Below are 17,647 nucleotides of genomic sequence, written 5' to 3' on the forward strand. Positions count from 1 at the left end.
ATATAGTTAACAAAATTTTATAAGCAATAAAATATTAAAAATAATCTATGATTTTTACTAACTCAAAATTTTCAAAAGCTACTTTATTTTTATTGGTAAACACATATGTAACCTTTACAATTTAGAAAATAAATTATTAGCATCAATATTTGTCACCATATTTTTGATTTTTTTATTAAAATAATTTAATCATATATAATATATGTATATCAAATTTAGAAACCCTAAAGTCGGACCCATATGCCATCGCCCCTGACTTACCTCAAGGCCGGTTGAAATATTATGTTTTATTCCTCCTAGTTTATAAAATAGAATCAAAATATAGTTTTGACTAGGGTTTTCAGTTATAAAGATGTTCCTGTATATAAAAATTTATATCAGAGGGGTTATTTGACAAAATTTATGCCTAAGAAGCGTAATTCTTAGCCAATGGAAAAAGTGCCAGCCCACACCCCACCGACCACGCGCAGAGGTCCACCAGATCCACGAAGTCAGCCAGGGCGCGCGTCGCTGCCAGCCCCTTCGGCTTCCGCAGCCACCACCTCGGCCTCCTCCGTCTCCGCCCTTTTCCGGAGCCCCAGCGCCGTCGGATCGTCCTCAGTCGTCGCTCCACCGGACCCCGCCGCGGCGCGAGGTTGAGGTGCCTGGATGAGTCTAAGCTAGTACTTATGGATTGCTGATGGAGTTCAATTATTGTTTATCAGGATGAAATTACTGTTATTTCGGAGCCTGAGATACCCAAAGAGAATGTTAATTTGCCACTATTTCCAAATAGAAATGTAAATAGACGGATAGCTTTGGCTTCCAGCCTTGCTGCAGTAGGGTTTTTCTCATCGAGAAGGCTTGCTTTTGGTGTTTCTTTGAAAGATCTATCTGCTAATGCAATGCCATATTTTAAAGAGGTTAGTTTTTTTTCCCTCTTGATGACCTACCAAATCTAATCAAATGGTAGATGTAAAGCTCAGTTTCTTTCTCTCTTTCTTTACTTTCATATTTCTGTCTATAGAAGGAAATGAAATTTGTAATGCTGTTGCTTTATGCATGTAAATATATCACTTCCTCTAGTTGTGAATTCTGTGTCAGTGTAAGCCCTAAGAGTTAATGAAGAGTTGATTAACTTAGGACATATTGAATCATACTTATCAATAAAAGATAATGTTATGGTTATTATGATTGAATTGATAGTGGAAAACTGTAGATATATATATAAAACACTACTCTTAATTATTACTAGTCAATCACTAATATTCAAGGACAATATTAATGTGTTGAAACTAGTATGCAGGTCAATTGATGACTTAATCTCACAAGTATATAAGATATCAAGTTGACACTATACATAGTGTTGTTAGAGGCGCGAGGCGCACTGAGGCGCAAAGGGCTCCTAGAGCCCGAGGTGCGCGCCTCTTGAACATGAGGTTGATGACTACTAAACTATTGTCACACTCATATACTATGTCAAATATGATAACTATTAATATTCCACACACATCAATATCAAATGTAACAAAGAAAACAACACCATGATAAAATTAATAAAAGTTTCAAACTTTTGAGTTTCAACTTTCTAATTTAAACTAACAAAGTCCATCAAAACAAGCGTAAAAAGTCAAATTAATCATCAAGCTCAAGATCATCCTCATTGTATTCTTCTTCTTCGTTATCTTCATCTTCTTCAAATTCAATTTCTTCTTCTTCTTCTTCATCTCTAAGTCTTAGAGATGAGTGTCTCATAGAGGAAGATGCAGGCTCTTGACTCCACTAGCCCTAGCAACGACATCCTCAAGTCATCACCTTCAAAACCAACTCATCTTCTTCATTATCACTTTCTCCATCCATTCTACCCATCAACCATTCATTACTATCATCAATATCTATCAAAGAGATGGGGTCAATCTTATCACGTGCATCATAGGAAGCTTTAAGGCACGATTGTAACTACTCAATTAGTTTTAGAAAATTTTTCTAATATAGTATTAGTTTTAAATGAACATATTAATAATGAAGCTTTATCTACTTGCATCTTAGCTATGAAAACTAAATGGGAAAAATATTTTATTTAATACCTGAAATTTATCTAATTGCATTTGCTTTAGATCCTAGATTTAAATTAGAAGTTTTACAAGAAATGTTAACTTTATATTATGATTAATTCCAATTAAAGATTCTTCCCCTATCCAGTTAATATTATATATAATGTTAGATTTTATTTATATGATATTTGAATCAATATTATGCAAAATATGGAATACAAATTAATATTTTTGAAATTCAACAACTACTAGTAGCAATTTCAACACTTACTAAAGGACAACTATTTTTAAAATAACGCAAAAAATGTCATGATGATTTTAGCCACCTTTCCCGCGCTTCTTTTGCCCATTTACTCTCTGTCCAATCCTTTGAAATGAACATTTTTCTTAAATTTTGCTTATGTAGGTGCATCCTTTCAAGAGTGAGAAAAGCAGTAGCAAATCTTGTGACACCCGCCCGACAAAGCTCTTTTTGTCTTGTGAATTGCCTCAACATATTTACCATGCCTAGGCGAACATAAATGTAAGCATTCACACTCATTGCCTTCTTCAATGTTGCTTTAAAATCAGGCAATTTCCCAATATCTTCTAAGATCAAGTCGACGCAGTGAGCAGCACAAGGAGTCCAATACAAGTGTGGCCTTTTTGCTTTTAATAATTTTCCTACAAAAGAATTTAGAAAAGTAGATAATTTTAACATATATAAGAAAAAGCATATTGATAAGAAAAAATTAAATAGATTCTTACCAGCAAGCACATTGTTACTTGCACTATTCGTTACAACTTGAATAACATTTACTTCTCCTACACGCTCCACAAATCGATCAAGCAACTGAAATATTTTCAGCCCTAACAACATCAACCCTGAAGAGTCCACCCATCTGCCATCAAACTACAACCATACTTTGCCCATTCTGTTTCACACGACTTAATGTAATCATTAGTCACATTATCAACAGGCTTTTTTAGAAAAGGAACCCGCACCTCATGATAACTAGGTCCTTTTAGACTTACACCATATTGGCCAATCAAGTCCAACATCCTTTTGAAGCTTGAATAGTTAACGGCATTAAAAGGAATTGCCGCATCATACATCCACTCAGTTATAGCCATACAAGTTTTTTCTCTCAATTCTTTCTTGTATGCCTCATTTATCGTAGTTTGTCTCTCTTTACCCTTTATACTTTCAACATTTTTTGCACATTAGGAGCAAAATATGTATCCATTGGACCTATTTGTCTTGGCCTTTTTTGCATATTCACCGATCTAGAACTTGTACTTATAGGCGGTACACCTTTAGCTTCAATATCATCCATATCAATATCATCACCAAGAGGGTCTACATCCTTAAAATCTAATGTCGCAAGTTTAGAAAGATTGCTTTTCTCCGCCTTTTTCTCCATGAAATTTTTTATTTCTTCACGTACATGAGGCGGACATTTCTTGCGAGTCGTAGTATTTCGAAACCCTCCAACAAGATGCTGTTTTGCACGATAGATACCTCCTTTTGTAATTTTTTGACAAAAGTTACAAATCAAATCATTTTTGTTATTCGGATTAACTCTTTGAAAATAATTCCATGCCGGATCTTTTGATATATATGTTGGAGTATCACTACTACCTTCCATGATAATTGAACAAGAAAATAACCTAAAAAATTAAAAACAAAATAAAAAAAATTAATGAATTAATGGAATGGTAAACTACTGTACCTAGTATCAAGTATCAACAATAATAGAAAAGTACTGTACCACTGGTACCAGCAATAGAAAAATAGGAAAATAAAAAGAAAAATAGGGACAACATCACAGGCTTGAATTGATTATGCAAAAAGGGAGAGAAAATATTTGCACATCACATTACCAACAAGCACATTGTTTTAATTGGCTTAATTTACTAGCAAATAGGGACAGCATCGTAGCTTTCACAGCAGCAGCAGCAGGAGGTTTTTACAGTCCCAGCAACAGAAAACAAAAAAAAAACAAAAAGAAAACAGCAAAATAAAAAAAAAGAAGAAACGGGACAGCATAGCATCACAGCAGCAGCAGACACGGGACAACATAGCATCACAGTAGCAGCTGTCAACGGGACTGCATCACAAGGGAAAAAAACAAAACAGAAAACTGCTGCTGCCTTGTTGTCAAGAGGAAGGGAAAAAACAAAAAAGAAAACTGTTGCTGTCTGCTGTCTTGCTGTCAACGGGAAGGGAAAAAACAAAAAAGAAATAAGAGGAAGAAGATATAACAGAGAAGAAACGAAAGTGATAAAAAAACATTGAAAACTGGAAATATTGAACAGTGAAAACGATGAAACGAAGAAGAAGAAGAAAAAAAGAAAAAAACATAAAAAGAAGAGGAGCAGCGAAGAAGTGAAGCGAAGAAGCGAAGAAGATTACAAAAGAAGAAGATGAGAAGAAGAAGATGAAGTGAAGAATAGAAAAACAAAAAAAAATGGAAAAAACGCATACCTGGGCAGCGACGGAAGCAACTCAGCAGTGGCGGCGGCAGTGGAGGATGGCGCGACTCTTCTGTAAGGTTTCTTCTTCTCCTTCCGTTATTTTCTTCCCTTTTCTTCTCCGTGCCCTAATTCCAAACCAAATTAGGTTTGAAATGATTTTTTGGTTAGAAATCGAGAAGGCGCTTTTCTCAGCGCCTTGTGCGCCTGACGCCTCAGGTGCGCCTCAGGCGCGCCTTTAACAACCCAGACTATACATTAGAGAATATGTACTAAATTGACCTAACATGAGAATGTTTCATGAATCATTATATGAGTGTTGATCCTGTTCGAAAGCTGAGATAGATAGAATTGCTGGTGATGCGGTTGGAATGCTGATCGAGTTGCCATGACCCAAAGGGGGAGGGTGTGATAAGCTATCATCTGGGTTGACCAAGTCATCAGAAGGTCTCTGGTCAACGCTACTTGCAGATATCAACCGGATTGCCCTGTCCCTGGTACCCGATGCTCAAGGTAGGCCCCAAAAATATATAAGGAGTCGAATAAATAGTAGAATAATGAAGTGCGTAGAGAATAAGCATGGAAAACGTGTCCTGCCCCATGGGCCTCTCTTTAGTAGATCAGTGAACTGATCGTGATGCTGATCTAGTCGTCGTGACCCAGAAGAGTAGATGAATGCGAACTGGATGAGGGGTTAGATCTGATGGCACGAAGCCGGACGCGACATGGATCCGGAAAGTGGCACGCAGGCCGACATGAAGATCGGAACATATCCTCAGCTCGAAGGATGGAACAAAATATTGGCTCGAAGGCCAGAATACCATATCGGCTTGAAGGCCGGAACACAATAGCGAGGTGCACGAACTCGATGACTCGGAGGAGGTTGGATTGCATCAAAAGCGCATGCCAACGCTGATCGAGGGCTGGATCGACGCCGAAAGCATATGGCAGCGCAGATCGAAGGGCGACAACATGCGTCGAGCGGCTTCGACCACTGGAGGCGACATCTGAGGGCAACAGCGGCCACTGGCGGTGGCTGCGGAGGCCGCTGGAGGAGGCGGCGACGACCGGAGGCGATAACGGGCCGCTAGAGGCAGGGCGTCACCCATGCAGCATAAGAAAAAATCGAGCTTCTCTTTTCTCTCCATCCACTGTGCCCTAAATCAAAGGGCTACAGTAAAATGTCCAGAATGCCCCTCTTGCCCATGCGTCTCCCTCTCTATCTCACCGCATCAAGTGTCATAAACATTTATCATAACGACTATTGGTATGAATAGTTCTTAGACATGAAGTCACTACGGTTCTCTACATAAGGAATTATGTACTTTGGTATTGGCAAACGCCACCTATAACAAAGTGGACTATAAAGTCGATCACCGGATATGCAATAAGTTATGTGGAGGGGTGTCAGTAATGTATATGAGATCTATCCCTTCCATATGACAAAAGTGATATCTATGGACCCCTTAATTAAGTAGAACTACTAACATGCATGACCATGTCCAAATAAATTAATATAAGATATTGAGCTCATTTGATTAAGTGAGTCTGCTTAGAGATCAAAAAACACAAAGATTGATAAGAGGACGACACAGTTTATGCCTCATTGATCAATCTAGATATTGAGGATAGAAGAACTAAGTTATACAATATAATAGACATAGAAAGGTTAAGTCGGATCTCGACATTTTCGTCACTTGGGTAGCAATGATCCATTGCTGGATGCCACTCTTATGTATCTAATTTTACAGACATTGTTAACGTTACGAGAACCAATTGGGTCACACACATAGAAAACATGTTGATTTGGAGATAGGTTTATTTTAGTTTGACAAAAATACTATGGCCTTAAGATTAGTGGGTTAATCCAAATGAATCCGGATTAGACTCAAATCGATTTGGATTAGACTTATTAGATTAATGGGTTAAACTCATTGACTTATTGGATTACTAGTTAATCCAATATATTAACATCCAACCCACTAAAAGGATTAATGTCCATTAATAGAGATTAATGGAGCATTCATGAAGAGGGAAACCAAAAGGCAAAAATCTTTGGTATTCATTGGATGAGTACAAAAGGATTTTGCAATGCATTTCTGTTGATGACTTGTCTTTTTTTCTTCCTCTTGTCTTGGCTGAACACCACTTGTGATTGTTGCTAGCACAACATAGTTGGTGCTTCTCCGAATATTGAGTTCGTGTGACAAACAAAGAGCTTGTTCGTGTGGATACCGTAGAGTTGCGGACGTTTTGATTGCATTGAGATCTACCAAAGTCAAGTTGCTACTGGGATTGTTTTGTTCACACAACAAAGGTAACTATTCTATTTGATAGAGTAGTAAAAACGTGTATACCGTATTCGCATGGATCTCTGGAGGGATCGCTTTTCCGTTGCATATGTTATTGCTTTTCGTAAAAGATCCCTACATTTTGTTTGTCTAAGAAAATGCAAAAGTGATATACATGCATGTGAAAACAAATTCAACTCCTTCAGTATATGCAATGCTATCTTCGTTTGAAACTTTCTTTTTCAGATTACTAATTTATGCATGTATAGTCTGAGCTTTAAATTGCATAAGTGTCCTATTTGAAGTTAGAAATAAAAAACATAATTGTAATACAAGGATAGACTGAGTTAAGATAATAGGTGCATGACCATGAAGTGTTACTGTGCCACATTGGAATTGAGACTAATCCTCGTCTAGGACCGGAGCAACAAGGTTAAAGTCCTCCCGACAATGCTATTATTTGAATTCAAACTCACACAAGTGCTTCAGATTTAACTCACTTACCACTAGACTAAGCAATTGTTAGTGCCAAGCAATCCTTCTTAAGTATTCAGTTATCTAGATCATCCACAATATTTCATTCTTTACATTTACCCTTGCTGTTGGATTGAACATTATGATTGCTCTTGTAGCTAGCTGATCACTATTTCTAAATTATACAATCTCCTTCACGTACATTTTCATGTGACCATCACTTAGTTCTTTGTTTTTGTTGCATTAAATTTTCACTCGAACATTGTTAGAACAGTGATTCCTGTCTTGTTCTGCTTATCTTTTGAGATGGGTTAAGATTACTGTAATTGGCTCTACACATGACCAAGACAATAACAGATTAGACAATTTCTTCATGCTCCTACCACAACCAAACTCAAGATATCTATGTTGTAAGCACAAACCTGCTAGGATTCTCTGTTATATGATTAAACTTTTGTGGGTTGTTGTATAGCAGGGGAAGGTGCATAAATTAGTTGTGGGCAAACATCTAGCATCAACATTGACCATAGCTATGGGATCTATGCCTGTGAGAGATTATATGGGGCATGATTTTCACCTTTAAGACTACAGTACTTATAATGGAATATTTATATATAAAAAATCTCCTAAATGCTGGTTTTGTATTTGACTAACCTTTTCACTGTTACATCCTCTACTAGAATGTGATAGTTGCATTAATGCCCATAACGTAGCACCAAGACCGACACTAGCGTCATGCAAAAGGAAATTTCACACGGAGGGAACGCATAATTCTTATTAATCAAGTGCTTTTACATGAGACATTGGGACACTTATACTCTATGCTATGAGAACTAAGAAACAACTAAGAAATTTAAGAAATGTAATAATCACCATTAGTTGACTATCAAAATAGATGAATTACTAAATAACTCAAAATTCAAAAGTAGAATATATTTTCCCAGTCTGCATCACCCCATCACTTGTCCTTTTCTTTAGCACATGTTGTAACCATCAAAAGTATGACTGCCGAGCTAAATGAATAAGTTGCCATTACACCTCCTATACAGTGGCACTAGGTTCTTTGCCAGTTATAGCTGCTTTGATCTTGCTATTCTACACCCATTATAAGTTTGTTATTTCCAAAAATTGACAGTGAGTTAGATAAAAGATTAAGGGACACATGCAATGATCTCTTGAAGTTCGGTTGACTAGAAGCCATCCAAAGAAAAAGAAGCACAGGGATGGGCTAGTTTATCTATCTGTAGATGTTCAGTATTTAGTTTATTTTCACTGAACATCTTACACGTCATTTGTGTGCTTATATCACATGTGAAAATTGCTGCTTTGCAGGCTCCTGCCAATGGAAAACCCACTGTCGTGGAGTTTTTATGCAGATTGGCGTGAAATTTGCCAAGAGTTAGCTCCTCAGATCTTTCAAGTAGAGCAGCAGTACAGGTTCTTTCTTGACATCTACATTCAGTGCCGCTATAGAATTTCTAATGAGGCAACCTCTAGACTATTAGTTAATCTAGTTGAATCAGTTTCTGTTGGATTCATAATGGGTAAATAAAACCAAATAAAAGTTTACCTCTCCTAATTAAAACATTTAATCGATTTAAATATTACTAGGGATTGACTTTACATTGTATCCTAGTCAAAGAGTCAAGTATTAGAGTGTTTGAGTCAGAGCATGAAGTGTCAACTTGTGGGTATCTTACATTGGTACAAAGTTGTCAGGTGAAGATTGATCAGAGATTGAGTAACATTCTGCGTCCGTATTAATAAATGTAGTGAAGTAATAAATGCATATGATATATTTTCTTAAAAGTTTTTTTTTTTTTGAGGTTTGTTGCGAATGTATTCCTCAAGGCAAATCTATAAATTATTTCCTCTGGAGTATTCCATGCTTCCAAAAATTCCAAAATCATGTCATAGAAATTGAAGCATCCTATTTGCTGAATTGATCCTGTTTACTCTTTAGCAACATATATACTGACAACTGCTAATTATGGATATACAAACAGAAATTCAACAAAGTACCTTCATTGTATCAAGTTTAGAAGATAGTCGACACTTCAATTTTGTTTCTTTGTGTTGAGGAAAATGTGGCTAAATTTTATGACTGTCTTCTATATTGCTTTAATGAGTCATAACAGGTTACTTTTCTTCCAGAAACAAGGTAAATTCTGTCATGTTAAATGTTGACAACACAAAGTGGGAGCAAGAGCTTGACGAGTTCGGAGTGGAAGGCATCCCCCATTTTACTTTCTCGGACAAGGAGGGTAATGAGGAGGCGATATTTTCTTGAAAATGTCGTTGCGCTTGCTAACGGTGAGTCAACAATACCCCATGCCCGAGTCGTGGAAGGTGCATCAAGTTGTTGATCCTAGATACACGAAACTCCCGTCAATTGGATGATCCTCGGGAACGATTTATTGTTCACCATACCTTCGATCAAGTTGTTGATCCCAGATACACGAAACTCCCGTCAATGTTGGATGATCTTCGGGAAGGATTTATTGTACACTGTTTTTCTCTACTTTATAAGAGGCTGTATCCGAGATTTGAACGTGTGATCTGTAGATCACACGATAACAACTTCATTGTCGTGCTAAGGCTCCCTTAATTGTGCTGATTGGCTAAAAGGTTTGCTTTATAATAAGTGCAAATTAGGTTTTGTTTTGTAATATTTGTTCATTTTGGTATTCATGACCATACATATTGGATCTAGTTGATTTGGAGTCTGCTACACATTTACACCCATAAGAGTGATCATAAATGCTCACATTGTCAACAGTTATAGTAGCCACATGGTCGATGAATTATTTTTGATAGTTCAATTTATTAGTGTCTCATTCGACTGGTTCATCATGAAACACGATGCTAATTAAGACCACGTGATTTTATATTTTAGATCACACACTGAGGTCCCAAACATTAAGAACAAGTACCACTCAGATTACCAGAGAAGGGTACGTCAAAATTATTTTTATATGTTTTATTTGTTTTTTTTCCATGGTTAGTTGAATCAATTTTGCAGCCGGATTAGTCAAGCTAGATCTAGATTTAAGATGGTAAATTAGCCCAGCTTTATTGTTAACCGACTATAAAATGAATTTGAAATGGTTATTCAAATTCGAATGTGTTATTATAAATTTATTTATTTATTTTAAGAGTTTATTTGTTGAACATATTTCACAAATTTTATTCTTAAAAAATATTTATAAATAATTCATAATCTGTGAACATTATATATATATATATATATAAACTTATTTAGTTTAATAAGAGTTTTAAGTTTTGAGTTGAATGAATTTAGCATGTTAAATCAAAAGTGGGTTATAGTATAAATGAACTTAGGAGGGATCAAAGGCAGGTCAAGGGATTTGAGTGAGTTAAGCTGGTTGAGTAGATCATAGTAAAAGAAAAATTAAAATTGATTTATATGATTTATTTATTGTTTTTAACTCATGTAAAAATTATTTACGTCTTTGATCTGCCGACACTCCATCTGGTCCTTTCCTTTGCAATTGCCAACTGGACTAAATGATATGATTATAATATATAATTAAGGATTGGACCAAAATGCAATCATTATTTACAGGGTCCCATCGTTAATAGCAGAAACCATATTATTATCATTATCCACAAGTTGACATTATCCATTTATTTATTAGTGGAAGAAGTGATCTGGAGAGTTATTTTGTTTTTAAATACTTTTGAAATTTAAAAATAATAATTTTGTATTTATTAACATTATTATAGTTCTGCTCAAGCTAAATCCAATTACAAATTGGTATTAATAATAGTCATTTATTTATTTAAATGGAGTTTTGGGACATATGGGCCCCACCTGTATCCGATTGTTTAATGGTGTTGAAAACAAGGGGCTCTTTGGAAAACTCCCCGCCATGTGTTTAACGTTCCAAGGACCATGAGTGTGCACCAATCACATCACGGCAGCAGTACTTACTTGTCTTCCTCCGCTTCCTTCTGCTTATCTATTTATTCTATAAAACTCCCTCTTTGAAGAGGAAAACCTGAGCAGAGAGTGACAGAGAGAGACAGAGGGAGCGTCAATGGCGAAGAGCGCTTACCTGAGAACGAAGGCGGACTACTCCACCAGTATCGTCGAAGAGCTGATCCAGTCGGATCTGAACGAGCTCGGCGTCGCCGCACGGAAGCTCGCCAATCACGCCATAATGCTCGCTAGCGGCTTGGGCTTCGGCACCGTCTTCCTCCAGTACCTCGCTTCCTTCGCCGCCATGTCGGTTCCCTTCGATATCATCTATTTTTTTTATCCTCGACTTCGATTCGTCGTCTAATCTATCAAAGTTCTGGTTTCTAATTTAACAGTGAACCGAGTGATCTCCCGATTTGTTTTCTTTTTTTGACATATGTCTAGTTTTGCTTCGTTCAATCTTTAATCGCTAGATCCTGAAGAGACAGAGGTTTTTTTTTTTGAAAAACTGAGCAAATCCCTATGACGGTTCTACGATGAGTCAACTTTAGGTTCTGGCGTTCCTTTCGCTGTGACCTTCCTTAGGATTTCCTAGTTACAAAAAACTTGATAAGCTATTCAAGGATCAGTATGCTATCAGACCACCTACAAGAACATTCTATTTATTTATTAAATTATTTAAAAACGGTTAGGTCTAGTCTATGTTATAGTATCATCAACCAATTTTAGCCTGCAATTTTAGTTAACATAATCATGATCAGGGGAAAACTTAATCTGACTAATCCATAAGTAAGCAGTATCCTATATGATGGTAAATTGTGTATTCTACCTCAATTCTGAATTCTAAGTCAAAGTTTCACAATATGACTTCTAGGTTAATTAGCTATGCAGTATTTAGCTTCAAAATCATACTTAGTCTTTACCAGTAAAGCATTTCTCTACTTGCATGTCATTCAGCTTAAATCACCTTGATTTTGTATCTTGCTGTGCAGATATTTGTTGATACTGGATCGCACAAATTGGAAGACAAACATGTTGACTTCGCTTTTAATTCCATATATCTTCTTCAGCCTTCCATCGCTCATATTTTCTTTTCTGAGGTGATCTAATTGCCCTATACTGGGTAAATTACTATGTTGCACATATTGTCTTCATTGTGTGAATTCCACATGGAACGTACAGAAGAGAATTAGTTATAAGATATATTGACCAATAAATTCACTTATTTTCACTTAAATTAGTAGCTTAAGGACATTTTTATTCTTGATTTTTCTTTATTTCAGCCATCTCTCATTCGATTTATGATCAGATGTTCATAAGCAAACTTGTCACTCAAACCTGTAAGAACTCATTTTAGGTAGATCAAACAACAGTTGACGAACTTGTACATTTCGTTTCAAATTAATCAATAACCAATGGAGCAAGAAGGTTTTGTTTGTGCTCATGAACAAAGCTTGTGAAAGTCTATTTGAAACCCATCATGTGGCAAGCTGATACATTTTGGGGAAAGCATTTGGAATTTTGGATGGCCATACAAAATCCTTTCATCATCACCCAAGTTGTCTTTGTTTTGTATATTTTCAGTTATCAGAAGGGTATTATAACTTAATTTTGCATTGACAGACGAACTGGATAGTTACTTTTTCCTTTAATTTTGGGACTTCATATTGGTCACTTGTAGTTTTTTTTTTTTCTGTTATTTGTATTGCTTTATCTTTTCAATATCTCGCAGAGGGGAATTTGGGAAATGGGTTGCATTGATTGCTGTAGTTTTGCGCCTTTTCTTTCCTCGACGCTTCCCTGGTACGTATTCACTTTACTGTTCTAAATGCAACTTGCATTGTCGCATCTATATTTTCACATCCTTAGTTGAGTAACTAAACATGGCATGTATGCTTACTAGTGTGGCTATATACATCCATTTTAACTAAACATGGCATGTATGCTTACTAGTGTGCCTATATACATCCATTTTTTTTCCCATGAAATGCTTAATACATACATATGCTCGAGGGTTGATATTCCTTCAATTGCCATTTTATAATGGTCGTTATACTAACTATATGGTATCACTAACTCTGGAATTCTAGTGAGGCATTGTGGAATTTTATATTTTAGTTAATTTTCCATTAACATCTGGATGAACTAATTATTTCTGATGCATGGAATAAACATTAGATAGTCTTAATTTTACTTATGACCTTAGCACCATCTTTACTACTAGTAATTTTACTTATTACCACTAATATATAGTACATAAAACAGAGTTGTTTTACCAATTGGTATTTGTTACCTTTTCATTCATTCCCTAAAAACCATTCTGGTCCAATAAGCCAAATGTAACAACTGTGAACAAATGATCCAGCTACCGTTCCTATTATTAATTATTTTTCATACCAAATGCAGCGCTACTAGGGGAAAGTTGAGACAGTGTAATGAAAAGTTTATTCATTCCACTGGACCAGTCTTAATTTTGTTTTAGTCAGCATGATAGTTTCATGAGTTCCTTGTACATATTCCAATTTTAGGAGATACTTGTGTAATCTATGCATATGAAGAGAGAAACCTTCTATGTTGTCGTCAAATATAAATCATATCTCATAGAATATAGCAAATCCATATACCGAGTCTGGTTCATCAGAAAACTAAGTTGGTCAGTAGAACACCAGGTCAAGTCGGCATAAAGTCTGATTCAACAGACATTGGATCGGCAGTATGTCACCTAATTTTGTTGGAATTCCAAACAAGAACAGAAATGACTATAATTTCTAGCTGCCAATGCGATCAAAACAAGTAATTGGGCATACAAATTCAACAGATAATGATCAGACCCTTGAATTAGAAACAAGAACAAAAATAGACTTGCTCTTGGTATTAGACTTGTCATTTGTCCAACTTGAATGATGTTCCCATCTTACTGAAGCTACAACATGATGCTAACCAACTCGATATCATTAAGACTATGATCACTTCGTTTCATTTCTTGCTGTGCAGACTGGTTGGAGATGCCTGGGGCATTGATCCTTCTATTGGTGGTTGCTCCTGGATTCTTTGCCAACACTATAAGAGGTGGTATCGTGGGCTACTTCATATGCCTCGCCATTGGTTGTTACCTGATTCAGGAGCACATCCGAGCATCCGGCGGCTTCAGAAACTCATTCACCAAGAGCAATGGTATCTCGAACAGCATAGGCATCATTCTTCTCTTCATCTACCCGGTTTGGGCCTTAATCCTCTATTGGTAGACACTCCTACTGTCATTATGATCTTCAAAGAGGGAGTTGGGGACTGTTAAAGAGGTGGGTGGGTGTTCATTTGAGCATTTCATTTTCTGGTGTTGTAAGATTTGTGTTCCTTGTTTGTAAGAGATGATGGTTGACCTCCCTAAACTAGTTTGTTTGTAAGAGATGATGGTTGACCTCCCTAAACTAGTAGTCAAGTAGTAAAGTTCAATTTTATATGTTTGTTATAATTTCTCCTGTTCTTAGAGTATTGATTTCAGTATGTATTTCACAAATTCATATTTTTCTATATCTTTAAATGATTTTAAATTAAAAAGTACCTTTATTTTGCTTTTCATAATTTAATTACCTTTTAAAATACTTTTGTTTTACCTTTTTTTTTTTTTTACTTTTGACATTTTACATAATATTATTACAATTAACTATAGTTAATGTGACATAATAATAATAAATTTTAATGGGTTAAAATTAAAAGGGCACTTTTAATTATCATTTTTTAATTTGATTAAAATTTATTTAAATTTATTAAAATTATTTAAATAATAAAAAAACTTTAAAACTATTATAGTAACCATTTATAGGTGTTAAATTGCTATTATAAATTATTAAATAATTTCATTATAGCAACTATTATTAGTAATCATGTTTTTTTAGTAACTATTAAATACTTATTACGGTTGTTTTGAATGTTTGTAAATATTATTTATTAAGTTTAAATAATGTAAATTAAATTATTAAAGAGCTTTTTATATAATTTTTTTATATATAATATTTTTGATAAGTTGAACCAATTTAATTTAAAACTTATACTAATTATTTTATAGTCATATTTTTATATGTTGAACCAATTTAATTTAACACGAACATAAATATTTGAAAGAAATATTCAAAAAAAAATATTCGTTCTTATACTCTTATAGTAATTATTTTATCGTCATTACAACATTAGATGCTGTTTTATTTTTTAAAAAAGAGCCTTTTAAAGACTTTAATCTCTTTTAATTTTTGTCCAAATATAATAGTATTTTAATAAAATTTAATGCAAAGAAGAGAAGCCGTTTGCGTCCGCTTTCCCACCTTCCTCTTCATCCAAAAGGGCAATATTTCATCTCTCTCTCCTGCCTTCGATTCCGAGATCGAGAGGAAGGTCAGGAAGGGAAGGCGGAGGGCACGATATCGGATGGAGGAAGAGGAGGAAGAGAGGCCGGAGTAAGGTGAGAGCCGACCGTCGACTATCTCATGCCCTTACGTCGATCCTCGCTGTGCGATGGACGAGACGCCCGGTTGCGTTAGTTTATTCCTGAGATTAGGTCAGGCGATCTTCTCCTCCGCTGCCCTACTCCTCATGTCCGTCGGCGTCGAGTTCTTCAGTTACACCGCTTTCTGGTATGCACCTAATTCCTCTCCTTCTATTCGATGGTTTCGATCTGAAATCGAACCAATTTCCTGGGTTTCTGACATCGATGTTGTTCCGTATGAATAAAGGTTTATGTGTGGTAAAATTTTGATTTTATGCTCTGGTTTGTGCTAAAATTGATAACATCGATCCGTCTCTGTTGTTCATGATCAGTTTGATTGTTCAGCGATGACAAATTAAAAAGATGAATAATGTATGAAGCATGGCAAAGTGGAAGGGAAAGATGAAATGGAAATCAATAAATTATTCTTTGAGTTTTGAGGGCGGATGATCATCATTATTTGCAAAGGGGAACAACAAAAAGCTGATCCATCTACTCCGAATTCAACTTTCTACTCATCCATACAACAAAAAATTAAGAAAAAAAAACTTCTGATTCCATCTTCCTTTTACCATTACCTGGATGCTTAGTAAAATTTACTAGTAATATTTTACTGACTAAGCAAAAATCCAATCTTTCGGTATTATGTTGATGCAAAACTAACTGTTTAGGTCTGCTTGCATCTAATTCATGGACAAATAATCAATCAAACTGTTTAGATGCTGTTTTGTGCATCCGAATGCAACTAGTGAGTCTACATTATTTGATCACTGGATATTCATTCTCCTCATAGAACTAAAATTGACCTGAAATTTAAGTTAGAGTAGCCTGATTGAATTCATGAAGGAAGTTATATCATCATGATCTTTGTGATCAAATAATTCTTATCAGAGTGCTATCTTTTGCTTTGAGGTGATCAGCATTCACATATGAGATTGAAAGAGTTTTACTTTATATCAAGGAGATTGAGGTATAGACTATACTAGTTTACAAATATAAAAAGCTAGTGATTTGGGTTAGATATTTTCCTTGAAGTTGTGTATAGTAATCCTGGATTTTTAAGTTTAAGAATTTACAATAAGTTTTCGGCAAGAGTAATTGAATCTTTCTTCAAAGCAGTGTTAAGTTTTGAAGCAGTTTTACATGTGATTTTTTATCCTTCAGCTTTCTAGTCACGATCATGGGATTGGTAATTCCTTGGAGCTGCACACTAGCAATGTTCAACATCTACTCGGCTATTTTTTCTCGCTCTCTACGACTTCCTGGCCTGATAGTGATTGTTGCCATTGGAGATATGGTATGTATTCATCGTACAATACTGCAATCATCTCCAATTTCTTGTTTTGCGTCCATCGGTTATCCATCATGTACTCTGTCAGGTTTTGTCCATCCTCTCCCTGGCTGCAGCTTCTGCATCGGCTGGTGTTGTAGATCTCCTCCTCCACCTCGATGGGATTCACTGCCCTCCAAAGTTTTGCGGTCGGTACCAGTTATCTACCACGATGGCATTCTTTGCTTGGTTTCTAACTGCTGCATCATCTCTTTTGAATTTGCGGCTCGTTGCTTCTGGGTGATATTATTTGGTAAATCATAAATTGTATTTGTCGAACTCAGAGACTATTAGATTCCCTTGATAGATTTTCTTTCGTGTAAAAGTTCCTATGAATCGATTCATTCCATCTCAAGATACCATGAACATCTTTCATTTTTCTTAATTTTTTTTTATCAAAACATTTCATCTTCTTGGACAACTCTAAGTGGTTATAGAGTAGAATATGTTGAAGTGAATGAATGGAAGTTTACATGATAAAGGCCAAACCTTCAAGGAAAATAGAACAGCTCTAAGTGGTTATAGATTTTTTTTTTTTTAACTCACTTTGAGCAGATTCATGTTATCTATAGATCAACTTTCATGATGATTGTGGAGGAAAAAGAGAAATGCCAAATTTGGATTACTTTAGAATTGCTTTGT

At 35.6% G+C, this 17,647-nt stretch overlaps 2 protein-coding genes and 1 pseudogene across 2 annotated transcripts; all 3 read left to right on the top strand.

The window, feature by feature from the left end:
* The first annotated feature begins 406 nt into the window (after nt 1-406).
* On the top strand, nt 407-9,921 carry LOC122013629 (annotated as a pseudogene).
* A 1,321-nt stretch (nt 9,922-11,242) lies between these two features.
* Nucleotides 11,243-14,667, top strand: LOC122015996 (cold-regulated 413 plasma membrane protein 2-like). Its single transcript, XM_042573122.1, has 4 exons — nt 11,243-11,501; nt 12,188-12,295; nt 12,928-12,998; nt 14,190-14,667. The coding sequence occupies exons 1-4, from the start codon at nt 11,314-11,316 to the stop codon at nt 14,438-14,440; spliced, it is 618 nt and encodes a 205-aa protein (XP_042429056.1). The 5' UTR covers nt 11,243-11,313; the 3' UTR covers nt 14,441-14,667.
* An 819-nt stretch (nt 14,668-15,486) lies between these two features.
* On the top strand, nt 15,487-17,390 carry LOC122015359 (CASP-like protein 5C1). The gene is made up of 3 exons (XM_042572211.1): nt 15,487-15,823; nt 16,840-16,972; nt 17,055-17,390. Exons 1-3 carry the CDS (start codon nt 15,705-15,707, stop codon nt 17,247-17,249), a joined length of 447 nt encoding a protein of 148 aa, XP_042428145.1. The 5' UTR covers nt 15,487-15,704; the 3' UTR covers nt 17,250-17,390.
* The last annotated feature ends 257 nt before the right edge of the window (nt 17,391-17,647 follow it).

This window comes from Zingiber officinale, chromosome 8B (assembly GCF_018446385.1).
Source record: "Zingiber officinale cultivar Zhangliang chromosome 8B, Zo_v1.1, whole genome shotgun sequence".
In the NCBI taxonomy this organism is placed as follows: domain Eukaryota; kingdom Viridiplantae; phylum Streptophyta; class Magnoliopsida; order Zingiberales; family Zingiberaceae; genus Zingiber; species Zingiber officinale.

What these genes read in the sequence shown, in the direction of transcription:
- LOC122015996 (XM_042573122.1), top strand. Translation starts at nt 11,314, where the DNA reads ATGGCGAAGAGCGCTTACCTGAGAACGAAGGCGGACTACTCCACCAGT. An exon ending in CTCATATTTTCTTTTCTGAG is followed by an intron (nt 12,296 to 12,927) that starts GTGATCTAATTG and finishes AATATCTCGCAG; the next exon opens with AGGGGAATTTGGGAAATGGG. An exon ending in CTTTCCTCGACGCTTCCCTG is followed by an intron (nt 12,999 to 14,189) that starts GTACGTATTCAC and finishes CTTGCTGTGCAG; the next exon opens with ACTGGTTGGAGATGCCTGGG.
- LOC122015359 (XM_042572211.1), top strand. Translation starts at nt 15,705, where the DNA reads ATGGACGAGACGCCCGGTTGCGTTAGTTTATTCCTGAGATTAGGTCAG. An exon ending in TTCAGTTACACCGCTTTCTG is followed by an intron (nt 15,824 to 16,839) that starts GTATGCACCTAA and finishes TTTATCCTTCAG; the next exon opens with CTTTCTAGTCACGATCATGG. An exon ending in TTGTTGCCATTGGAGATATG is followed by an intron (nt 16,973 to 17,054) that starts GTATGTATTCAT and finishes GTACTCTGTCAG; the next exon opens with GTTTTGTCCATCCTCTCCCT.